The 25,976-nt window shown below is 43.5% G+C and overlaps 1 protein-coding gene across 2 annotated transcripts; it reads right to left on the bottom strand.

The window, feature by feature from the left end:
• Positions 1 to 1,267: 1,267 nt before the first annotated feature.
• LOC131128720 (uncharacterized) lies at positions 1,268 to 17,275 on the bottom strand. Of its 2 annotated transcripts, XM_058071827.1 has the most exons (22): positions 17,127 to 17,275; positions 16,961 to 16,996; positions 15,209 to 15,674; positions 15,039 to 15,098; positions 14,877 to 14,960; positions 14,577 to 14,610; positions 14,310 to 14,413; positions 13,972 to 14,238; positions 13,789 to 13,882; positions 13,563 to 13,630; positions 13,338 to 13,478; positions 12,036 to 12,068; positions 11,819 to 11,965; positions 11,691 to 11,753; positions 11,467 to 11,601; positions 11,279 to 11,341; positions 10,692 to 10,757; positions 10,468 to 10,608; positions 10,206 to 10,349; positions 9,993 to 10,060; positions 2,030 to 2,090; positions 1,268 to 1,940 (listed from the first exon to the last, which is right to left on the bottom strand). In XM_058071827.1, the coding sequence occupies exons 3-21, from the start codon at positions 15,305 to 15,307 to the stop codon at positions 2,057 to 2,059; spliced, it is 1,845 nt and encodes a 614-aa protein (XP_057927810.1). In that variant the 5' UTR covers positions 15,308 to 15,674; positions 16,961 to 16,996; positions 17,127 to 17,275; the 3' UTR covers positions 1,268 to 1,940; positions 2,030 to 2,056. The 2 variants fall into 2 exon arrangements, 1 of the variants encoding a protein (XP_057927810.1); XR_009129686.1 differs by lacking the exons at positions 9,993 to 10,060; positions 10,206 to 10,349; positions 10,468 to 10,608; ... (15 more) ...; positions 16,961 to 16,996; positions 17,127 to 17,275 and adding an exon at positions 3,265 to 9,980 and having other exon boundaries at positions 2,030 to 3,151.
• Positions 17,276 to 25,976: the final 8,701 nt, after the last annotated feature.

Genomic DNA, 25,976 nt, shown 5'->3' with positions numbered 1-25,976 from the left:
ATGTGTGTATTTGCCTTTAAACGTGAGTAAATTAGCTTATATGCTAACACGCTAACAGTCATTATGCTAGCAGCTAGCAAGAGAGCCTCAAGTTTAGAAAGTGCCAAGGATATCCTATAACGTCCCTGCGTCATGCATGTGTGTATTTGCCTTTAAACATGACCAAATTAGCTTAAATGCTAACATGCTAACAGTCATCATGCTAGCACCTAGCAAGAGAGCCTCAAGTTTAGAAACTGCCAAGGTTGTCCTATGACCTCCCTACATCATGCCATGTGTGTATTTGCCTTTAGACATGAGTAAATTAGCTTAAATGCTAACATGCTAACATGCTAGCAATTAGCATTTAGCCACAGAGAGAGTTCAGACGTTTATCTCAAAAATGAGCCATCAATCACGTTTCTACGTGGCCGTATGGCTGAGCTAAAAGGCTGTGAAAAGTCTGTAAATTCTCGTTTTCTATGTGCTGTTCTAAAAATAGAACAGCGATTCCCTAATCAAGTGGCCCATTTTTTAACGTTTTCGTTAATAGCGTCGCCATGGTTACACAAAACTTTCCAAAAATTAAATACCGCTGTAGTCCCGAGCGCCACGTTTCCGGCGGTGTAACATGTGTGGGGGTCCTTCTTGCGGTTTTGGCCGCATTACGCGCGCAAAAAGTGGAAGATTAAGATATACGGAATAATAACTAAACAGCAATAACAATATGGGCTGGCTCAGTAGCCAGCCCATAGACTGCTACTGCAAGTAGCAGTCTATGGGCTGGCTACTGGGCCAGTCCATAACTAGAAAATTCCCGCAGAAATTTTGATGGACTGGCCACCTGTGCTGTGAACCTCGGGCCCGGTGTCTGCCGTGCCGCCGAACATTATGCATTGCCTATTGCAGGAATTATTTTGTCCAAACTATTTGTAAAGGCATCTAGTGGCATCACATTGGAAGTGAAAGCTTAAATGTGTTCATTCATGTGACCTGACATCAGCAGTTGTTTCCAAAGTTGGGGTTTCTCAACTTACTGTCATAAGCCTCATAAGCCAAAATAGAACCAAACAGTAGATTTCAAGGCATGTGCAGCTGGATGAAGGAGCCAGGAGACTGAAGTCGGGGTTTCCCTGCTGAGGCTGCTGCCCTTGACCCAACCTCGGAAAAGCAGATGGGTGGAATGCAGCGGAATATTAGCACTTTTTTCAGTTTAAAAAGACCATGGAAGCAAAACCTGTACTTAAGTTCATATATAAAACCAGACAATTTCTGAATAAATCATTTGACAGTTTATTTAAAAAGGAACCACAAGATGCAACAAAGCCTTAAATTCTTGAAGTCAAAATGTCAACAATTACACCAGTTATGAACAGTATTGTGATGTATAATATTCTGTAATATAGAAAGATAAAATCAATGACAAACACTTCATGTAGCAAGGCAACATGTCCCGTATGTAACTCAACAGTTTAGGTCAGCGGCCCAAGGCACATCAAATATTTCAGAAAAAAAACCAGCAGTAATTAAAAGAAGCGTTCAATGACATATCGCACCAACTCACAACAAAACAAGTGATCTCGAGGCACTTTGGTTCACATTATTATTATCATCATCATCATTAGTTTGGTCTATCAAGTTTATCATAAATGAACAACAGAAACCCACATGAGCAAGCACCTGGCAACGGAGGCAAGGAAAAACTCCCACTTGGGAAGAAACCTTGGACAGAACCCAGGCTCAGTGGGGCAGCCGTCTGTCTCGACCGTTTAGGTTACAATAGAAAAATGTTTGGTACAGCATGATTATGCATAATAATGGTCTTTATACATAAAGGTGCAAACGCTTGAGAACAAAAAGGCATAGTGAACATATGTATGTGGTAGGTAACTACGTATTAAAACAGGAACAGGAAGTATTAACACGTCCGGGAAATGTTTGTGTAAAGGATTGTCCTTTCCCTAAACAGACACACACACAAAAACCCAGTAAAAATTGTATCAAGACTGAATTATTAATTGTCAATTCATAAAACAAACTGTCAACACACCTTTTCTGTCATGTCCTGCAGTTGGTATCAGAATGCGAGTTGAACCTGTTCTCCTCTGTAGCTGTAAAACACACAAATCACAAATCTGACACTATCAGCTTTTTATCCACACAGGAAGTCAGCTGGGATATTCATATGCTGAGCATCCCCAATATACTGTATAGACTCCACGTGACATATTGCGGAAAAGTACTGCGACTACTACAAATCTATGAGCTTTGCTTTTCACGCAGCAGCGCCTACTACAGGGGAGAGAAAGACAGACAAGTTAGTCAAATGTTATCAGTAACTGTCATATACATATACACTTTATACATGTTATATATTGTGTAAAATGTACTGCCACTAATACAAATCTTTGAGCTTTGCTGTTCTCAGCTCTTTGTGCAGCAGTGCCTACTACAGGGGAGAGAAAGAGAGACAAGTTAGTCAAATAAATTAGTAACTGTCATATAGATACTGTATATACACACACACACACCCAAACAGTATATACTTTTATATTATATATTGCGGAAAAAAAAGCGGTCCGATGACTACATATCAGCAACGCTGATACCAATAACTGTTCTCATGTCTTCAATGCAGCAGTGCCTACTACAGGGGAGAGAGAAAGAGAGACAAGTTAGTAACAAGTCAGTACAGTAATTGAAAAAGCTGAAAGTAATACTATGACCGAGTAGAACATAACAGCCTCAAACAGGCTATTCATGCAATAGTGCCTACTACAGGGGAGAGAGAGAGAGAGAGAGAGACAAGTTATTAGAATGTTCCATCATAAGTGACATGAAGTTTCAGGAATAGGGAGAACATTGAGAACATGGAGAACATGACTATGCCAACACTGCCCGTTCAGAGATAATACAGTAATTCTGACTAGAGTATGTATCTACTACATATAATAAAGCAACATCTTCCGGTTGGGGCTAAAGCGTGTGCAGCAGCATTTCTGAAAGGCAGCCCATGAGCAGAGGTACAGCATACCTAGCCTTCAGGACACAAGCACGGAGTACTTACGTATGTGAGATGGCGTGGATGGATGGAGGGGAAGAAATGGCCACATGGTCATTGCAAGCAAATGTTCATTGGGGACAAGACAGCATGTGTAGACCAGACCAGGATCTACAAAGATGTTAAGATACAGTACACCGGACTGTGGTAAGAATGCAGAACACCTGACTGAATGCAAGACTGTGGTTGAGAAATGTAAATGTGATCAATCAGTGTCTGCTTGCCAGTTGTTGCCTTGCCGATGAGCTGTGTATAGCCTCTGGACTCAAACAACTCCAGTATAGGCTTCTTGCGTTTTGAAAGCAGGTCCTCGTTGAAGTCGCCACAAACAACAATGGGGTGGCTTTCCATCATTGCCAAGGTGTCCAAGAGGTTTGTCAAATTAGGTAGAAATGTGCCCAGACTCAAGTTTGGTGGTCGATAAACAGTAGCCACCACAGCCGGGATCGGCACCGTGACTTTAACCACCAAGAATTCAAGGTCTGGCACATTCTGGACAAACCGAAGGGGCTGGCCTTGAAGTTCCCTCCGACAGTAGGCTGCAACTCCGCCTCCCTCTTTCGCAGCCGTGTCTGGCCTGTTTAAACAGGAAACACGTCTGTTCCGTACAAAAACAGCGTAGTCCTCCAGCTGCAAGTGTGGCGAGATGGAACCAGACAAATGGGTTTCCGTCAAACAAAGCACATCAGCCAGTCTCAGCTCATGATGAGATTTGATGTCCTCCATGTGACACGCGAGGCCCTCTGTGTTATGGTGGACAATCTTCAAAGTCGGAGAAGGCCCTTGTTCAAAGTGCAACAGCGGTCTGACAGACAAGAAAGAAGCGTGCAACATGCTGTCCATTGCCAAAGCAATGGTGGGATCAGCATATATTTTCTTCTCATCCAAGTCCATGATCTTCAGTCCCTGGAGCGAGGTCGTGCGACTTAGAGCGACGTAGGCCATTCCAGGTTCAAACACGCGCTTCAGAGATACGACCGCAGAAGATAGCGTCATGCCTTGCACTTTGTGCGCCGTGCATCCAAAGGCCAGTTTTGCCGGGAATTGCCGCCTCACCAGTCCTTTGATGCTTAAACTTTCCTCTGACTTTTCTATGTAGGCCAAATCGTCCCCGGGTCCCTGAAGTTTCTTCCGAAATTTCAGGCCTGCTCCAGGATTGTCCAAAGAAATGCCAAGAAAAGTAACAGCGCCCTGTGGTCCACGGACAATGTTCATGATGGTCCCGAAGGTGCCGTTCACGAGACCATCCTCAATGTCCAAGTTCCGGATGATCATGACTCGTGCTCCTACAGCGGCTTGCAGGTTGTCGGGCAGATCTCTTTTCCTCCCGGTTATCATGTTGGACACGATGACCAATTGTCCGGTCCGGGGGTCTTTTCTGTAGTTTTCTGCCGGAATGTCGACCACATTCAGTTTCAAAGCTGCCACAGTTGCACGGTTGTGTTCGTCAACCTCCTTATTGGTTGCAAAAATGTGGAGCGTACTGGTGTGACACTGTGATGTTTCGACAGTAGCCTGCTGCAGTAAAGCCCGGTCACTTTCATACAAGGGCTCCTCCTTCCTCTTTTCCCTTACCCTGTTCAAAAGCTGGGCAAAGGTCAGGTCCTCCTTCTGTCGCATGATCTCCGTAAGTCGGACCAACTGAAAGTTGGTCCAGAGGTCAAGGACATTATCCTCATACACACAGAGGGGTTTGGCCCTTCCAAGAGGTGGCAGCTGGTAAAAGTCCCCAACTACAAGCACAGAGATCCCTCCAAAGGTCTTCCGGTTGCCCTTGACTTGCTGGAACCGCCAGTGGACATACGCAAAAAGATCCTTGGAGACCATTGATATTTCATCAATGATTAAAATCTGCACGTTGGAAAGACTCGCCCGCAAGGTGTCCAGCGCGTTGCCGAGTCCTTGATATGGAGGCCTCAAACTTCTTGGGAGCTTCAAGACCGAGTGCAAGGTTTTCCCAGAAATGTTGAACGCAGCTGTGCCGGTAAATGACGTCAACAGAACCGTGGGTTGAGACAAATCCGCATCGGTACGAATGCCAGGAAGCTGCCGAAAAATCTTGGTGGCCTCCTGGTAAATGCACTTGATGACATGTGACTTGCCACATCCAGCTCCCCCTGAGATGAAATAATGAAAGGGCTCAAGGTCGCGATCAGAAACGCGCTGCAAACACCAGTCGCGTACGGCATAGAAGACGGAAGCCTGCATGATGTTAAGACTGCGGTACATCCTCCTCACAAAGTCCGGACTCAACTGGGGTGCTTCAAAGGCCGGCAGTGCTGGGGCGCCGGAAAGGTCAGCCTGATAGGCAGGAACATCATCCTGCTCATCCCGCTCGTCCGCTGCGTTTGGCATCATGGCCTTCAGCGCAGCAAGACATTCCAGGCGCTCTGCTTCCACCTCTGGCGCAAAAGAGTTCCACGCATTAACAGCTGGACCTTCCTGTTGGAGTCGCTCCAAAGCCTTGTCCAGTTTCTTCGCTTGGCCCTCAAACCGCTTCATTTTCTCATCAACGATGGCCTTTGCAGGACCTAGCCTTGACCATCCGTCCAGGTAGAATGACTCATAGGTTGGGTGGGAGTCGCTGGTCAACTCACGGTCCGTCCTGTGGGGCAAGTAGAGTTTGAGAAGGGCCCTGAAATATTTTTCAGGAACCTTTGTCATGGAAAACCGCGTGTATCTTATGACGGCAGGTTTTCCCCTGGTCCTCTTCTGAATGCAACCCATGTCGTTCAAAAGGGGAATGACATTTGGCCCTTCTCTCTGGTGACCGTAGACCACCCTGTAATCAGACGCAAACTCTGCCAGACACATAGACTCAAACGCCTGCGTACGTGGTCTGTTGGCGTACTTTTCCGGCAAACTTGACATCCACACTTCAGCTGAATCTGGGTGCATGGTCATAAGCCGACTCATGGGCAGACTCATTCGGAAACCGTCCTCGTCGGTTTGGAGGAACACCACATTGCGTGAGGACTTCTTCAGGGGCAAACTGCATGTTCGTGCCACTGCCTCCTGAGCACTTACCTCTCTGTGCTTTGAATACGCCTGCATGATCTTTGGCATCTCCTCCTTCTGGTTGGCGTCAGACTTTTGCACGTCCTTGATGACAGATTTGAGGAACTCTGTCATCTCGTGCTCCGGCTTGGAGATGTAAGACATCATGTACATGATGCAGCTGATATCATCCAGAATATACTGGATGTCCATGTTGGCGTTCCACGCACGCAGCAGATGGGGGTTGTAGGCATTAGTCCAACTTTCTTGCGGTGTACGCTTCAAGTGGACAGCCATCCCAGTACTGAGGTTCTCAACATAGTGCTTATACCGACCCAGGGTCAGCTGGCACGAATTGAGCAGGTCCGTCAAGTCCTCCGGAACCTGTGTGTCCATAAGACGCTCTCTTAGCTGTTTCAGCTTTTCCTTGGACTCCCTCTGTTTCTTCGCCAACTTGGTCCTTTTGGCACGGGCGTCTTCCTCCTTCCGTCTCTTCTTCTTGGGGTCATTGTTTTCCTCTTCGTCATCACTGGTCGGGTCCTCAAAGGGAAAGGTAATTGTGGTGACATCCATGGGCAGTTTAGGGAATCCAAAACGACAGGAGACATTTCCTTTTCGGCAAGATTTGGTGTGACTGCGGCTGTGAGTTTGAACACTCGTAACCACTTCATGGAGTTCCGGATCCTTGGTTTGATCGGGGATGTGGCAGGTGATATAACGGTCGATGAATTCGACCACTTCGCCACAGTAGATGGGATCTGGTTCCTCGATCACCGGTGCGTCCTTTATCCACACCACCATGTGTATATGAGGACTTCCTCGTGCTTGAAACTCAACACGATAAAAGTAGTCCTCGACTGGGCCGATGGGCTGCGCAGGAGACAGAATAAGCTCTAAGAGAGCATCTACCCTTTTCTCAAACATGCGCATGACCGTGACTGGATTGCTGCGGAGAATCTCGCATTTAGCGTTCCAGTCCAGATCTGAAAAGTGACCCTCCTGTTGGCCTTGCTGCGCTTTTATCACAGCAGTGACTTCAGGCCATCTCATTTCCGCCGCAGAAAAGGTAAGAAAAAATGTTGGCTTCCCCAACTGCCTGGCCATTGCGTGGAGCTCCCGGTGAGCTTTCTCCCAGTATGCTGGTGTTCCTCGGAGTGGCTGCATAAATCTGGTCGCTTCCCTGTTCTGTATGAGCCGCTCCAACGCCTCCTTGTCCTGGATCATCCGGTTCAGAATTTTCCTCCCATCCGCAGTGTGAGGTTTTCCTTTCCGCGACTGAATCGACATGCTGTTATTGGCCATGTAAGTTTCAATAACAAATTGGGCAAAGAAAAGGTAGCCCTGATCTTCAGCAAAGCGTGGATCCACGGAAAACAATCTGGTGTTAAAGTAAGAACTCGGTGATACTTTAACGATCCTCTCCTCATCCATCGTGTTCTTTCCCGTTGGGAACAGAACAGGAAAGGCCATGGCCTCCAGCTGCGGCACAGCAAAAAATCCAACAGGCTTGTTTTGTTGGGCAGGAGCAATGCTGAATATCCCATCCCCAAATGAAAGACTTTCCTGTGCAATGTCAAGCGGCTGCATGCATGTATCGAGCATGACGCCCGGCCGAAGTTCCTCCTGATCACATTCAACATGCTGTGCCTGCGTAACTTGGGCGTTGCTGGCCTCTTGCTGCAAGGATGATGACGGCAGGGCGGATGGCTCCTCTTCCCCTTCAAGGACACTTTCAGCTGCTGCACTCTCATTGATGCACACATCCCTGTACTGTGGATGAGTGTGTATCAGCGTCCTGAGCCCAGCTATAACATTCGCCATATTTACCGTATAAAAATGCTGATGTCCTTTATACCGAAGGCGTCTCTTCAGCTTTACCTGCAGCAGTTGAGCTTCGCTACGTGGCCTAGGTAGTGAGTTCACTGCTGCTTCCATTTCCGACGGTACGCACACTACTGAGCCATGAACAGCTCGTTGCCGTCCTTTGGGCAATGCTACAATTTTCGCAAAAGGTATAATTTTTGCAATCAGCTGTCTCTCGAGGACATTTAAATCGGACAGCTCTTGGGGAATGGGTGCCAGATCCAACTTATTTGCAACTGCCAGAGGTGGCATTGCACATCTCCTAAGGTGGGAGTCACAGGTGTGACATATCCATTCCTGCTTTCTCTCTTGCGAGGCAGTGCATGGGGCAGAACAACTGTTGTTGCAGACGTGAACATATTTACCTGTCAAGCTGGCGGCCACTATGTCACGGTTGTTGCTATATTTTCCTCGATTGCATTTCTGTACCTGATTTAGGAAAAGAGCACGGTGGCATACAGTACAAACACATGTGGGCCCATGTGCGACTCTTTCGCGGAAAGACGATATTGCTGCTTTCATTACAGCGCTTGCTGGATCCTGCACATTGTTGGCTGAATGTTGAGTTCTAGTCATGTATTTATTCTTTATTTGAAGTGCGCATTGTAATTTGTGCCGAATACGCTGCCCATTAAGACGGTTCTTTTCGCAACGCTTAACATGATGTAGCCTTACATTAGAATGTCTATTACTATCTCTCACATATTTCTTATTTTGAAAATGAGGATTGTTTCTATACTTCTGCATCCATGTTTTCATGAAAACAGCCCACCTTTGCTTAAAACCTGGATGGTTGCGATATTTATCTCTTAGATACACCCTATATCTTGCCTGAAAAGCTGGATCCCGGTGATACCGCTCCCTCATATATAACCTTTGTCTCGCCTGAAAAGCTGGATCCCTGTGATACCTCTCTCTCACATATAACTTTTGTCTCGCCTGAAAAGCTGGATCCCGGTGATACCGCTCCCTCTGATTTAACTTTTTTCTCACCTGCATATCAGGATCCAGGTGATACCCTTCCCTGAGATTCAGCTTCTGTCGTTCAACAAAAGCCAGATCAGATTGATACCTTCTCCTAACATATGCTGACATTAAAGTCTTTTTGGCCGTTGAACTTCTGTGGTATTTTTCAGCAACCTGTGTCTTCTGTTTATTCTTAAAGGCACTATCACACCTGTATCGCTTGGTAAAGCTGTTTAATTTTTGTTGGCGGTAATTAGTGTCTGATACATACTTGACCTTCATTTGTAGAAGTTTTTTTTGACGGGGATCAGGTTCTTTTGAAACTTCGTACGGTCTACATTGTTGGCACTTGAGTGCCCTTTTCATAGTGGTCCGTCGCCTCGTTTTACTCACTTTGGAAAAATCTATTTGAACATGGACGCATGGTGGTACTATCAGCTCCTCTTGATCTGTCTCAACACATTCTCTTATTGCTGCGTCTGTTACTTTGGTGGGCTCTGAAATGACTACGACATCCAACGGCACCTGTCTGTCACTTGCTATCTGTTCTAATCCAAAGGAAACCGGTACCAACTCGTAGTTTGCATCGGGGCTGCGATCCGAAAGGAGCTCATGCACATGGTTGACTAAGTCATCTAAGTGAGAAAATGTCATCATAATCGCAGTTCCGTTTGGGACTGGCAAACCTACTGAAGATCGACTGTGCGAATCAAAAAAACCATAGCATCCTGACCTATCACGAAAAACCGCAAAGCACTCTGGAGCCACAATCAGAAAAGCATGAGTGACATCTTGTGAGAGGCACTCAAGTTGTCTGGCAAGTGGCAACAAATAAGGATCTACTAGGGAATTGCTGCGATCCCTCACCAAACCAAATTTCGGCTCCAACTGTGTAACCGTGTATGCATTGTTGTCGGTGTGAACTATCTTTGGCATTTCCTCTTTGGTTAAATGATTGCTGATTAAACGTAGTCCTAGCCCACATATTGTCCACGCATAGAGCGAGTCTCCATTTTCAAGAACTCTGTCAAGAACGTCTGCATCAAAATGAAACCCCTCAGCATGGTAGGCCAAGAACGTCAGTGCCATACACGTGCACTGATTATTGCGAGTGCAATCGTCATACCTCAAATCCATCTGGGAGTGAGTGGCCCGGACGGTATGAATGCGTCGACCAGCTTCTGTGCCACAATCCTGAAATGTAGTATTTGTCATGTTAACATACATTTGTGGTAATCAGGTTAGTTTTTACCATAGAACAGCATACATTAGCCTTGTTTTATCAATGCAACTTTACAGTAGATCTAGTAGGCGTATACATTTCCTGTGTTAAAATTACCTGGCTGGTCCCATCCATGACAATGTGCACTAGTGGCATTGAGGACTTTGCACAAATGTCTCTTTGAACCACTGTCTCTGGACTACAAGGCGGTGATGGTGTTGACGGCAGCTCTACAGTATGCAGCGTCGCCTTCGCCTCAGTCTAAATGAGAAGGCAAAACTAACTTAAAAATGGCACACAAAACCAATAAAATACAACCTTTAATATAGTAACAAATATAGTGTGTGTATATGATAAAAATAGAAAATGCTTGTTTTACCCAGCTGGTCCCATCCATGACAATGTGCTGTGGTGGTGTGGAGGATGCCGCACACGTCTCCTCTGTGACGACCACTGGCCCAGGACTGCAAGGTGGTGTTGGGGTGGAAGGCAGCTCCACACGATGTGGTGTTTCCTCCATCTACACACACATATTTCTGTCATGCCATTTTTCTACACCAATAAATATAGACTGCATATATTATAAGAAAAAAGAGATTTTACCCAGCTGGCCTCATCCTGTACAATGTGCTGCAGTGGCGTGGAGGAGGGTGGCGGTGTTGCCTCCATCTAAAAATGTACACACATACGCGTTCACAACCAGAACAACATTTTATTTTTCTACTATGACATATTTCATTCATTCATTCGTTTTCTATCACTTATCCTCATGAGGATTGCGGAGGTGCTGGAGCCTATCCCAGCTGTCTTCGGGCGAGAGGCGGGGTACACCCTGGACTGGTGGCCAGCCAATCACAGGGCACATATAGAAAAAACAACCATTCACACTCACATTCATACCCATGGACAATTTGGAGTCGCCAATTAACCTAGCACGTGTTTGGAATGGGGGAGGAAGAAAAACCCACACGTGCATGGGAAGAACATGCAAACTCCACACAGGGACACTCATCCATCGTGCAGCCACTATGACATAGTTGAATATGCATAGAATATATGCACAGCATATATGCATACTTCTTGCCCAATTATATTTTCCTAAACAATCTTTGCAGAAAGTTGCTTATCATGGTCCTGTGTGGATCCATAAACCAAGACGAACAAGGGATGACTGTACATGGACTACAAACCTGCAGCTCTGCTACTCTCCTCTTAGAGGCTGGACGACGCCGTTGGCACTCTGCAGTCACCGCCTGACGTGGCACAGAAAAAAAGGAAATATTTCACATGCATAGCTTTTACAAAATAGAAAGTGCTGTACTTACAAGATTTAGATGTATTTGTGAATAACATACTTTCTATGAAGCGGCTAAAGTACCTTCTTGCCCTTGGGGATAACTGTGGATGTCGCAGGGCTTGGAAGATGCGATGGAGCCAGCTTGTCCATTGCAACCAGCATGGGCGGGCTGAACCACACAGGGTTCACAGGGATGTTGCACTGCAACAGGTCCTCCTGTCAAAAAGCACCAAAATACATATACTAAGACTTGAAAACTATCACCATTCTAACATCCATGCTCGTCTCCATCAACTGTGACAAACCTGCTGCTTGCATATCCCTTTGCTGGAGTCACGGGGCACCTTGGACTTGACACGCCGACTCCTCTGTTGCGATAAGTCACATTATGGCTACATACATATTCTTGTCCATTTTTCAACATTTTTTTTACCCCCTCTGCGGTGCCAATGAGTGTCCAGTCAAAAGGGTTGGAAGGATGCTGCACGGTGACCTCACCCTTCACAACCACTTTCGGCAGGAACACTCGCGTCGGTGGGGACGTCTGAAGAGAAGGTGCCGGTGGTGCAGTCGTCTCCAGCTGATGGGACACAGAAAAGGCAATCATAACGTGGCATGCATTACACATGGAGATGCCTTTTTGAAAGTACCTTCTGGAACAGTGACGACCAAGGACGATGGGGCTGATGGGGAACACAGGCAAAAATTATTTGATAAACCAACACAATGAGTCACATGCATAAAACACGTGTATGTGTTTTAGAGCTGGGACAAGGCGTCATCATCGATGACGTCGACACAAAAAATAATCATAAATAATAATTTAAGGAGAATTTTAATCCACGTTTGGTGCGATTTACAATTTAAATGTGCAACTGTTAAACTATAGGAATAGGCCTCTATGCGGAGGCGTTAAGACCTAACAAAATAAGAGCCGATTCTCAAACAAAATAGCCTACATTGTGCCTCTTTTAAATAAAATAAATCTTATTATTCACTAATAGTATTTAATCAAAGAACAAAGTAGACTTGTAGCTGACCTTTTGTTCCTTTTTGCCAAAAGGCACGGATGAGAGGGGGAGATCCCACATAACAACAACACATAGGCTTATAGGTTTATATCAAGGCTACGGTGGTAACTGTCCTGGGCTATAGCTTACTTAACCTTGTGGTTTTTGTTGAGAAAAATGAGCATGTTAACATGCCTGGGAGTGAACGCAGCCGAGTGACTGTCAGTCCAGCAGCTGAAAAGACCCGCTCTGACGGGGCCGAAGTCGTGGGGACGCAGAGATACGGTCTGGCTAACTTGGCCAGCATGGGGAACTTTCTGTCATTCACCTTCCACCAATCAGTCGGATTTCAATCCAGGGTTGAGGGTGTCTCCCTCAGAAAATTCTGAACCTCTCTTTCAACGCCAGCATTGTCCTGGGAGGATGAGTATTGCTCCCCGAGGAGAAGCGTCATTGCAGAAGCGTGCGTCGCGGTAGTTACTTTTGGTTGTTGAATTATACTTGGAAATTGTGTCGCAGTGTTTGCAATGAGCTCGAAATGGTCACACGCTACACTTCGCCCTGCACACTTCATGTTTGATACTTTCAGATATGGCGGCAGGGCAGAAGTCAGCTCGCGGGCTGTTTTCTCGACCGTCCTTAGGCTACATAAAAGTTTATTACATTTGTTCTTTTCATATTCCATTGTGTACTTTGTTGTATTGTTCAAATTCATTCATTTTTGAACTTGTTAATAAAAATATATTTGTTAGATTCATGGAGATAAATTAGCTTTAATTGCTATATATGTCAAATTATTAAACGATAGTCTAATCAAAATCAAATCAAAGCATTGAAAAACTATTTTCTAAATTAAACAGATTACAAAAATAATCATTTAACCCAGCCCTAATGTGGTTGTGATTAAAATGTAGTGTGAATGAAGGTACGACCCAAAAGTACCTCGCCCGGCGGTGACGTAGGAGGAGCTGGTGGCGGAGGTGGAGGGGGTGGGGCGGGTGCGCTACTCTCCAGCTGACGGCGGGCAGCAACCCACAGCAACCTGGCAAGCACAGGCATCCCATCGCTGTCACTGAGGTGTACCTGCCACACATAACCCAAAATGATTAGTAAACCTGGAAATATTCTACTTGTACATATCCTTACTGTAGGACATCATCCACTTACGCCATCCCTACACCACATCTCAAGGCGTGACAGCGGGAAGTGGTCAGCTGAGGATAGGTAGGGAATACCTGCGGTACAGAAAGGAAAAAACAAATCCCTTATTAGTTTCTATAAACTTTTGTTTACCAGGTCAAGTCAATGAAATGACACTGGCATTTCACATCGTTGAGGTTTCCAACTTATGTTAAGCGTTGATAACAGTATGCCTTTATTTGAATTTGCATACCCATACTAGCTGCCACCCGACGGTACTCCCGGCGCAGACGATCCTGCTGGGCCACCACGACGTTCAGACGTGGAGGAAAGTCCACGACGACGACCTGAATAAATGAACATATCATTACCAATATAATTTCCAGTTCATGTAAATCATTATTTGCAACAAGGATATAGATCACAAGGTATTTACGTTAGGCCAGCGGCTGCAGGTGGCGGTCAGGAGCTGCCCGAAGTCGGTGGCTGCCTCGCCAACGGGACGACCCAAGTTGTTGCTGGGTGCCAAAACACAGACCGCCTCGGGAGACCGAGACAGAACCGCATTCTGCACCTCAGCCCACAACTGAGCCGCCGTGGCACCCGGGGTGGACATCACTCCAAAAGACAAGGGTCCCTCCGGCATCTTCACAAATCCATCTGCAATGGCTCGCAGATGGGAGTCTCCAACGATCAGGACAAACTACAAACATACGTGAGGGCATATTCAATGTCGGTCTTCAATGTACTTTTGTATTCAGACGTTCTACATACCCGCTTGCCCTGAGCCACGGCTGGAATGACCAGCTTGTGGTTCTTCCCAGTCACTGCAGAAACTGGCCATTTCCGCACGGTGTGGCGCCGCCCAGTGCCTCGGACTAATCACAATCACAATTAAAAAGGTAAATCCTCCAACCTTAAACAAAATAGATACCGTAGCAACGTTTTGCACAGAACGAGACTACAGACAATACAACAGTGAAAGAAAATAGACATTAATACGATGAAAAAAATGTGTATTCAAGTCACAGGAGGGCTGACCATGTCTCGGAGGCTGGTGTCTGGCCGGAGACTCCTAAGGAAGTAGCACAAACATTTAAAAAACGTGAGTACGAGTAAAACCAAACAGTATCAATATATCTTTGGCAAAATCAGTCAGGAACTGCAGTATGTTTATACAGTAACATACACGTCTTACATGTCAACACCAGCAATTATCTGTTATATTCACATTTCTCATCAAACATAACATGACTAGTCACTGAATACCTACAAACCTTTAGGTGCAGCACAAATGACAATTATCCCATACATTTTCCAAAAAGCTGACAAAATTCTTACCTGGGCAACCACAGAAGAAGTGGCGGAGCAGGCATCCACTGCACGGGGTTGGTCGGCCAGAGGGGAGGTCTGGAACCTGGCTCTCTGATTACACATTAGAGGATCTTAAGTTTATGACAATGAAGACAAATTCATCTTCAAAATGAAAAGTGAAACCAATACCTTCTTCGTGGGAGACTGCAGGATGGTCCCATCGCTGGTCGTAGAGGGTGGGGACCCAGGCTGTGAACAATGTCAATGTAGTACATATTAGTCCCAAAGGAATATTCTCTTTAATCATTTAGTACAGCTACAACACTGTAGTAAGTAATCAGTCATAAGAGGAAAATTACCTGCTGGGGTGCGCTGGTCTGGCCCGTCTGTGGATCAGCAAGGTCCAGCTTCCTCCATCGGCGCTTTGCTGCTTCGGAACGCTTCCCCTTCCGTGGCATCCTGTTCACAGCAAAGACAAAAGCACAAAAACACTTCCCAACACTTTAATGTTGAAAATAGAGCAGTAGTACACTGCAAAGTACTAGGACAGTACTTTTTCCCCGTGTGTGTGTGTGTGTGTGTGTGTGTGTGTGTGTGCGTGTGTGTGTGTGCACGTGGATGGATGGATGGATGGTGTGTAGTGTTTTCAGTGACTCTAGTTTAGCAATATATGGTATGTGTTTATGCACTGTTGTCTTCTCTGGTGTATAGATATGAATGTAGTGATTGGCTAATGGTGGTAGGGATGATGATGATGATGCTTTCAGTCGCCTTCAGCTGTCAACAGATTTCCAAATCTCGCAATGTGCAATGCTCAGGGAGATGCTGGAAAGAACAGAAAATATTTAACTTCAGTAAACAAATCAGGATTAATATTGGCTGAACAACCCTGAGACCTCTGCTGATCAGTACAATAGCAAATTTCAAATTAGCTAATTTCCCCGCTGAGGGATGAATAATGGCATATCTTATCTTATCAATATGGCATCAATGTGTTGCGATACAATTGCAAATCGTTCTCAAAAGTCACTTCCACTTTGAACGAGCACATGGGACCACAGCACCTGCAGCTAGCATGCTCCATAAGCAACCCGCACTACATACACATGCAAAGAACCCCTCTCTTTAGTATATGTTTTCTCATTTTTACTCTAAAAAGGAAACAAAAGCATTAGCAGCAGCTAATGGCATCAAGCTTTACTACAGTGTGAGCACATGGTACCACCGAGCACATGCACATAACTTATTTTGCATCCATAAGCAATCCAAACTACAAAAACATGTTAGAAAAAACATCTTTCAAATATGTTGTATTATTGTAACGTTGATAGGCAAAGAGAGTATTATTGCTGTTAAAAAGCATCAATCGTCACATTAATCATGCACACATAGGACCGCATGAACCAAGCTAGCTTAAACATGCACATAGCTTATTTAGCATCCATAAGCAATCCACACTATTGAAACATGCTAAAAAAAACACATTTTAAATATGTTGTATTATTTTAACATTTAAAGCCAAAGAGAACATTATTGCTGGCAAAAAGCATCAATCGTCACATTAATCATGCACACATTGGACCGCATTGGACCAAGCTAGCTTAAAACGTGCACATAGCTTATTTTGCATCCATAAGCAATCCACACTATTAAAACATGCTACAAAAACATCTTTTAAATATGTTGTATTATTTTAACGTTTAAAGGTAAAGAGAGCATTATTGCTGGCAAAAAGCATCAATTATCACATTAATCATGTACACATAGGACCATGGACCAAGCTAGCTTAAACATGCAGACAACAGCTATTAAACAACAGCTAAAAGAACTTTTAAAACACGATAGAAATATTCTTAAAGTAAATGTATGTATTTCTGTGCTTTCACCAAGGGTGTACTTTAGCTGTACAACCAACAGGTCCAATCAACCAATTGCAAGTTGGGTGTGGCACTGAACTTTAGCAGAAGAGATCACCAAGACAAACAAACATACTTTTTACATCTATCAACGTTCATATCTAGCTTCATATTTGTCCATAAACTACAATTGGCAAGTAACAAAAACAACACTACTCTTAATTTAGAGGAGCATAATTGGATGCGTCTACTTACCTCAGTCGCAAGGAAGGAGTGAACTCGCTGATTGATCTGGTTGCGCATGCGTTGGTTGATTAGCCAACCAGGAGATACAGATGACGATATTGAATATGGTGATATTTTATAGATCGATACAAATTGAAATTGATATCAGATCGTGCTAAGGTATAGGTCCAATTACCGGGATCGGCGCTGTTCATACTGAATCGGCAAAATCCACCCCTCCCCCTTGTCTTTGGAAGCCATTAACACCACACACTCATCCTCAACAAACGTTCTGTGATAAATGAATGAAAAATAATATGCAATCTGTAAAAAGATTGTTAGTTTTTTTTTTTTAAACGAGATTGAATTTGTGTTAAATAAAAACAACTACAAATAGAATAAATACAACAGAGGCAGTTCTGCTTCAATGATGCATTAGGCAACCCACGCTGTGGCCCCTCCCCCACCCTACCTCATTTCATTACATAGATTTTCACTATTTAAGCTATTTAAATACTATCAGTGATGTGGTATATGTTATTAGATAATGTACTTATAATACTAATAATAGTCCAACACGATTAAATCCAAAACAAATAGAGAAATGACAAAAGTATATTTTTATTTTAAAATCCTATTTTAATATTATTTAATATTATATTATTATTTTAATATTATCTTGAAATATTTATATTTTAAAATATTTTATATTCAGTGCACAAATCCTTCAATTACAACTCCCACTCCCACAACTGTTGTATTTATATCCCTGTTAATACAATTTCAACTCTAAGTCAAGAAAATACACTACTAATACGTTGAATATGAGGCTGAAGACCCGAGTTCAATTCCACCCCTAGCCATCTCTGTGCATGCGTGCATGCGTGGGTTTTCTCCACCACCTTCCTCCCACATTCCAAAAACATGCTAGGTTAATTGGCGACTCCAAATTGTCCATAGGTATGAATGTGAGTGTGAATGGTTGTTTGTCTATATGTGCCCTGTGATTGGCTGGCCACCAGTCCAAGATGTACCTCGCCTCTCGCACAAAAGAGAGCTGGGATAGGCTCCAGCACCCCTGTGACCCTCGTCATGATAAGCGGTAGAAAATGAATGAATGAATACATTTAATATGCTGGTGTACATTAATTGATGCTCGCTCTACAGGTTTATATTTGGCTTGTCGGTCCTCTTCATCTTTCCTCCTCACATACATTTTCTCCGGGTATTCCAGGGTTATCCCACATTCCCCAAAACATGCGTGTTAGCTTCATAGGCCACTTCAAATTGTCCATAGGTATGAATGTGAGTGTGAATGGTTGTTTGTCTATATGTGCCCTGGGATTGGCTGGCCACCAGTCCAGGGTGGACCCCACCTCTCGCTCGAGACACAGCTGGGGTAGGTTCCAGCATACCCCCGCCGAGTGAGGATAAGCGGCATAGAAATTGGATGAATGGATGAACAGTTAGTATAGTAGCACCTAGCAAAAGAGCATGAACTACCCAATGTGCCAGGGCAGTTCAATAGTATCCACTATTATACTAGTATACACCATGCCATGGGTTTATTTACATTTAAACATGAATCAGCATGCTCGCACCGAACAACATAGCATGAAGTGGTGAAAGTGCCAAGTCACTCCTGTAATGATGTCATGTGTGGTTTTACAATTATCCATGCAGTAATGACAGGTGTTGATATGATAGGTGTTGATAATGGGGATATTTGATATGCCAGTCATATGAAGTGACTGCAGTCCCTGTGCTTACTTTTAAAGAGACAACTTTGAAAATCTACCAGATACATGAGATATTGAAGATCATGTAAGGAGTTAGCAATGTAGCATCTAGCAAGAAAACACCAAGTCCATAAAGTAGTCAGGCATTCCCATAGTGTCCCTACATTATGCCATATGTGTATTTGCCTTTAGACATGAGTAAATTAGCAAATATGCTAACATGCTAACAATTAGCATGCTAGCACCTAGCAACGTAGCATCAAGTCCCAAAAGTGTCCAGGCAGTCCAATAGTGTCCCCACATCATTCCATGTATTTGACTTTAGACAAGAGTAAATTAGCTAAAGTCTAACATGCTAACCGTTACCATGCTAGGACCTAGCAAGAGAGCCTCATGTTTAAAAAGTGTGAAGGCTGTCCGATAACCTCTCTATCATGCCATGTGTGTATTGGCCTTTAGACATGAGTAAATTAGCTTAAATGCTAAAATGCTAATGGCGACCATGATAGCACGTAGCAAGATAGCTTCAGGTCCCAAAAGTGTTAAAGCAGTCGCACAGTGTCCCCACATCATGACGAGTGTGTAGTTGCCTTTAAACATGAGTAAATTAGCTTAAATGCTAACATGCTAACGGCTACCATGCTGGCACCTGGCAAGAGTGCCTCAAGTTTAGAAAGTGCCAAGGTTGTCCTATTATCTCCCTACATCATGCCATGTGTCTATTTGCCTGTAGACATGAGTAAAATAGCTTAAATGCTAACATGCTAACGGCTACCATGTTAGTACCTAGCAAGAGGGCCTCAAGTTTAGAAAGTGCCAAGGTTGTCCTATAACCTCCCTACATCATGCCATGTGTCTATTTGCCTGTAGACATGAGTAAATTACCTTAAATGCTAACATGCTAACGGCTAGCACCTAGCAAGAGAGCCTCAAGTTTAGAAAGTGCCAAGGTTGTCCTATAACCTCCCTGCATCATGCCAAGTGTGTATTGCCTTAAGACATGAGTAAATTAGCTTAAATGCTAACATGCTAACGGCTAACATGCTAGCACCTAGAAAGACAGACTCAAGTTTAGAAACTGCCAAGGATGTCCTATAACGTCCCTGCATCATGCATGTGTGTATTTGCCTTCAAACATGAGCAAATTAGCTTAAATGCTAACATGCTAACAGTCATTATGCTAGCACCTAGCAAGAGAGCCTCAAGTTTAGAAAGTGCCAAGGTTGTCCTATAACCTCCCTACATCATGCCATGTGTGTATTTGCCTTTAGACATGACTAAATTAGCTTAAATGCTAACATGCTAACGGCTACCATGCTAGCACCTAGCAAGAGGGTTTCAAGTTAAGAAAGTGCCAAGGTTGACCTATAACCTCCCTATATCATGCCATGTGTGTATTTGCCTTTAAACGTGAGTAAATTAGCTTAAATGCTAACATGCTAACAGTTATCATGCTAGCACCTAGCAAGAGAGCCTCAAGATTAGAAAGTGCCAAGGTTGTCCTATAACCTCCCGACATCATGCCATGTGTGTATTTGCCGTTAGACATGATTAAATTAGCTTAAATGCTAACATGCTAACGGCTACCATGCTAGCACCTAGCAAGAGGGCCTCAAGTTTAGAAAGTGCCAAGGTTGTCCTATAACCTCCCGACATCATGCCATGTGTGTATTTGCCTTTAGACATGAGTAAATTAGCTTAAATGCTAACATGCTAACGGCTAACATGCTAGCACCTAGCAAGACGGCCTCAAGTTTAGAAAGTGCCAAGGTTGTCCTATAACCTCCCTACATCATGCCATGTGTGTATTTGCCTTTAGACATGAGTAAATTAGCTTAAATGCTAACATGCTAACAGTTATCATGCTAGCACCTAGCAAGAGAGCCTCAAGTTTAGAAAGTGCCAAGGTTGTCCTATAACCTCCCTACATCTTGCCATGTGTGTATTTGCCTTTAGACATGAGTAAATTAGCTTAAATGCTAACATGCTAACGGCTACCATGCTAGCACCTAGCAAGAGGGTTTCAAGTTTACAAAGTGCCAAGGTTGTCCTATAACCTCCCTATATCATGCCATGTGTGTATTTGCCTTTAAACGTGAGTAAATTAGCTTAAATGCTAACATGCTAACGGCTACCATGCTAGCACCTAGCAAGAGAGCCTCAAGTTTAGAAAGTGCCAAGGTTGTCCTATAACCTCCCTACATCATGCCATGTGTGTATTTGCCTTTAGACATGAGTAAATTAGCTTAAATGCAAACATGCTAACGGCTACCATGCTAGCACCTAGCAAGAGGGTTTCAAGTTTACAAAGTGCCAAGGTTGTCCTATAACCTCCCTATATCATGCCATGTGTGTATTTGCCTTTAAACGTGAGTAAATTAGCTTAAATGCTAACATGCTAACAGTTATCATGCTAGCACCTAGCAAGAGAGCCTCAAGTTTAGAAAGTGCCAAGGTTGCCCTATAACCTCCCTACATCATGCCATGTGTGTATTTGCCTTTAGACATGAGTAAATTAGCTTAAATGCTAACATGCTAGCACCTAGCAAGACAGCCTTAAGTTTAGAAACTGCCAAGGATGTCCTATGACGTCCCTGCATCATGCATGTGTGTATTTGCCTTTAAAAGTGAGCAAATTAGCTTAAATGCTAACATGCTAACAGTCATCATGCTAGCACCTAGCAAGAGAGTCCCAAGTTTAGAAAGTGCCAAGGTTGTCCTATCACCTCCCTACATCATGCCATGTGTGTATTTGCCTTTAGACGTGAGTAAATTAGCTTAAATGCTAACATGCTAACAATCATTATGCTAGCACCTAGCAAGAGAGCCTCAAGTTTAGAAAGTGCCAAGGTTGTCCTATAACCTACCTACATCATGCCATGTGTGTATTTGCCTTTAGACATGAGTAATTTAGCTTAAATGCTAACATGCTAACGGCTACCACGCTAGCACCTAGCAAGAGAGCATCAAGTTGAGAAAGTGCCAAGGTTGTCCTATAGCCTCCCTACATCATGCCATGTGTGTATTTGCCTTTAGACATGAGTAAATTAGCTTAAATGCTAACATGCTAACGGCTACCATGCTAGCACCTAGCAAGAGGGTTTCAAGTTTACAAAGTGCCAAGGTTGTCCTATAACCTCCCTATATCATGCCATGTGTGTATTTGCCTTTAAACGTGAGTAAAGTAGCTTAGATGCTAACATGCTAACAGTTATCATGCTAGCACCTAGCAAGAGAGCCTCAAGTTTAGAAAGCGCCAAGGTTGTCCTATAACCTCCCTACACCATGCCATGTGTGTATTTGTCTGAAGACATGAGTAAATTAGCTTAAATGCTAACATGCTAACGGCTAACATGCTATCACCTAGCAAGAGAGTTTCAAGTTTACAAAGTGCCAAGGTTGTCCTTCAACCTCCCTATATCATGCCATGTGTGTATATGCCTTTAAACGTGAGTAAATTAGCTTAAATGCTAACATGCTAACAGTTATCATGCTAGCACCTAGCAAGAGACCCTCAAGTTTAGAAAGTGCCAAGGTTGTCCTATCACCTCCCTACATCATGCCATGTGTGTATTTGCCTTTAAACGTGAGTAAATTAGCTTAAATGCTAACATGCTAACAATCATTATGCTAGCACCTAGCAAGAGAGCCTCAAGTTTAGAAAGTGCCAAGGTTGTCCTATAACCTACCTACATCATGCCATGTGTGTATTTGCCTTTAGACATGAGTAAATTAGCTTAAATGCTAACATGCTAACGGCTACCACGCTAGCACCTAGCAAGAGAGCATCAAGTTGAGAAAGTGCCAAGGTTGTCCTATAGCCTCCCTACATCATGCCATGTGTGTATTTGCCTTTAGACATGAGTAAATTAGCTTAAATGCTAACATGCTAACGGCTACCATGCTAGCACCTAGCAAGAGGGTTTCAAGTTTACAAAGTGCCAAGGTTGTCCTATAACCTCCCTATATCATGCCATGTGTGTATTTGCCTTTAAACGTGAGTAAAGTAGCTTAGATGCTAACATGCTAACAGTTATCATGCTAGCACCTAGCAAGAGAGCCTCAAGTTTAGAAAGCGCCAAGGTTGTCCTATAACCTCCCTACACCATGCCATGTGTGTATTTGTCTGAAGACATGAGTAAATTAGCTTAAATGCTAACATGCTAACGGCTAACATGCTATCACCTAGCAAGAGAGTTTCAAGTTTACAAAGTGCCAAGGTTGTCCTTCAACCTCCCTATATCATGCCATGTGTGTATATGCCTTTAAACGTGAGTAAATTAGCTTAAATGCTAACATGCTAACAGTTATCATGCTAGCACCTAGCAAGAGACCCTCAAGTTTAGAAAGTGCCAAGGTTGTCCTATCACCTCCCTACATCATGCCATGTGTGTATTTGCCTTTAAACGTGAGTAAATTAGCTTAAATGCTAACATGCTAACAATCATTATGCTAGCACCTAGCAAGAGAGCCTCAAGTTTAGAAAGTGCCAAGGTTGTCCTATAACCTACCTACATCATGCCATGTGTGTATTTGCCTTTAGACATGAGTAAATTAGCTTAAATGCTAACATGCTAACGGCTACCACGCTAGCACCTAGCAAGAGAGCATCAAGTTGAGAAAGTGCCAAGGTTGTCCTATAGCCTCCCTACATCATGCCATGTGTGTATTTGCCTTTAGACATGAGTAAATTAGCTTAAATGCTAACATGCTAACGGCTACCATGCTAGCACCTAGCAAGAGGGTTTCAAGTTTACAAAGTGCCAAGGTTGTCCTATAACCTCCCTATATCATGCCATGTGTGTATTTGCCTTTAAACGTGAGTAAAGTAGCTTAGATGCTAACATGCTAACAGTTATCATGCTAGCACCTAGCAAGAGAGCCTCAAGTTTAGAAAGCGCCAAGGTTGTCCTATAACCTCCCTACACCATGCCATGTGTGTATTTGTCTGAAGACATGAGTAAATTAGCTTAAATGCTAACATGCTAACGGCTAACATGCTATCACCTAGCAAGAGAGTTTCAAGTTTACAAAGTGCCAAGGTTGTCCTTCAACCTCCCTATATCATGCCATGTGTGTATATGCCTTTAAACGTGAGTAAATTAGCTTAAATGCTAACATGCTAACAGTTATCATGCTAGCACCTAGCAAGAGACCCTCAAGTTTAGAAAGTGCCAAGGTTGTCCTATAACCTCCCTACATCATGCCATGTGTGTATTTGCCTTTAGACATGAGTAAATTAGCTTAAATGCTAACATGCTAACGGCTAACATGCTAGCACCTAGCAAGACAGCCTCAAGTTTAGAAACTGCCAAGGATGTCCTATAACGTCCCTGCATCATGCATATGTGTATTTGCCTTTAAACATGAGCAAATTAGCTTAAATGCTAACATGCTAACAGTCATCATGCTAGCACCTAGCAAGGGAGTCCCAAGTTTAGAAAGTGCCAAGGTTGTCCTATAACATCCCTACATCATGCCATGTGTGTATTTGCCTTTAGACATGAGTAAATTAGCTTAAATGCTAACATGCTAACGGCTAACATGCTAGCACCTAGCAAGACAGCCTCAAGTTTAGAAACTACCAAGGTTGTCCTATAACCTCCCCACATCATGTCATGTGTATATTTGCCTTTAAACGTGAGTAAATTAGCTTAAATGCTAACATGCTAACAATCATTATGCTAGCACCTAGCAAGACAGCCTCAAGTTTAGAAAGTGCCAAGGTTGTCCTATAACCTCCCTACACCATGCCATATGTGTATTTGCCTGAAGACATGAGTAAATTAGCTTAAATGTTAACATGCTAACGGCTACCACGCTAGCACCTAGCACGAGAGCATCAAGTTGAGAAAGTGCCAAGGTTGTCCTATAGCCTCCCTACATCATGCCATGTGTGTATTTGCCTTTAGACATGAGTAAATTAGCTTAAATGCTAACATGCTAACGGCTACCATGCTAGCACCTAGCAAGAGGGTTTCAAGTTTACAAAGTGCCAAGGTTGTCCTATAACCTCCCTATATCATGCCATGTGTGTATTTGCCTTTAAACGTGAGTAAATTAGCTTAGATGCTAACATGCTAACAGTTATCATGCTAGCACCTAGCAAGAGAGCCTCAAGTTTAGAAAGCGCCAAGGTTGTCCTATAACCTCCCTACACCATGCCATGTGTGTATTTGTCTGAAGACATGAGTAAATTAGCTTAAATGTTAACATGCTAACGGCTAACATGCTATCACCTAGCAAGAGAGTTTCAAGTTTACAAAGTGCCAAGGTTGTCCTTCAACCTCCCTATATCATGCCATGTGTGTATATGCCTTTAAACGTGAGTAAATTAGCTTAAATGCTAACATGCTAACAGTTATCATGCTAGCACCTAGCAAGAGACCCTCAAGTTTAGAAAGTGCCAAGGTTGTCCTATAACCTCCCTACATCATGCCATGTGTGTATTTGCCTTTAGACATGAGTAAATTAGCTTAAATGCTAACATGCTAACGGCTAACATGCTAGCACCTAGCAAGACAGCCTCAAGTTTAGAAACTGCCAAGGATGTCCTATAACGTCCCTGCATCATGCATATGTGTATTTGCCTTTAAACATGAGTAAATTAGCTTAAATGCTAACATGCTAACAGTCATCATGCTAGCACCTAGCAAGGGAGTCCCAAGTTTAGAAAGTGCCAAGGTTGTCCTATAACATCCCTACATCATGCCATGTGTGTATTTGCCTTTAGACATGAGTAAATTAGCTTAAATGCTAACATGCTAACGGCTAACATGCTAGCACCTAGCAAGACAGCCTCAAGTTTAGAAACTACCAAGGTTGTCCTATAACCTCCCCACATCATGTCATGTGTATATTTGCCTTTAAACGTGAGTAAATTAGCTTAAATGCTAACATGCTAACAATCATTATGCTAGCACCTAGCAAGACAGCCTCAAGTTTAGAAAGTGCCAAGGTTGTCCTATAACCTCCCTACACCATGCCATATGTGTATTTGCCTGAAGACATGAGTAAATTAGCTTAAATGCTAACATGCTAACGGCTACCATGTTAGCACCTAGCAAGAGGGTTTCAAGTTTAGAAAGTGCCAAGGTTGTCCTATAACCTCCCTATATCATGCCATGTGTGTATTTGCCTTTAAACGTGAGTAAATTAGCTTAAAGGCTAACATGCTAACAGTTATCATGCTAGCACCTAGCAAGAGAGCCTCAAGTTTAGAAAGTGCCAAGGTTGTCCTATAACCTCCCTACATCATGCCATGTGTGTATTTGCCTTTAGACATGAGTAAATTAGCTTAAATGCTA

This window comes from Doryrhamphus excisus, chromosome 4, assembly GCF_030265055.1.
Source record: "Doryrhamphus excisus isolate RoL2022-K1 chromosome 4, RoL_Dexc_1.0, whole genome shotgun sequence".
NCBI lineage: Eukaryota > Metazoa > Chordata > Actinopteri > Syngnathiformes > Syngnathidae > Doryrhamphus > Doryrhamphus excisus.
The sequence above is the reverse complement of the archived record's forward strand: the minus strand, read 5'-3'. Positions and strand labels throughout refer to the sequence as shown.

Bases quoted from the DNA above. Each gene is read 5' to 3' on its own strand.
- LOC131128720 (XM_058071827.1), bottom strand. From the start codon at position 15,307: ATGCCACGGAAGGGGAAGCGTTCCGAAGCAGCAAAGCGCCGATGGAGG. The intron at 14,239-14,309 runs GTATGTAGAACG...GTATGTTTGTAG, and splicing joins CCGTGGCTCAGGGCAAGCGG to TTTGTCCTGATCGTTGGAGA. The intron at 11,966-12,035 runs GTACTTTCAAAA...GTGTCCCATCAG, and splicing joins GGTCGTCACTGTTCCAGAAG to CTGGAGACGACTGCACCACC.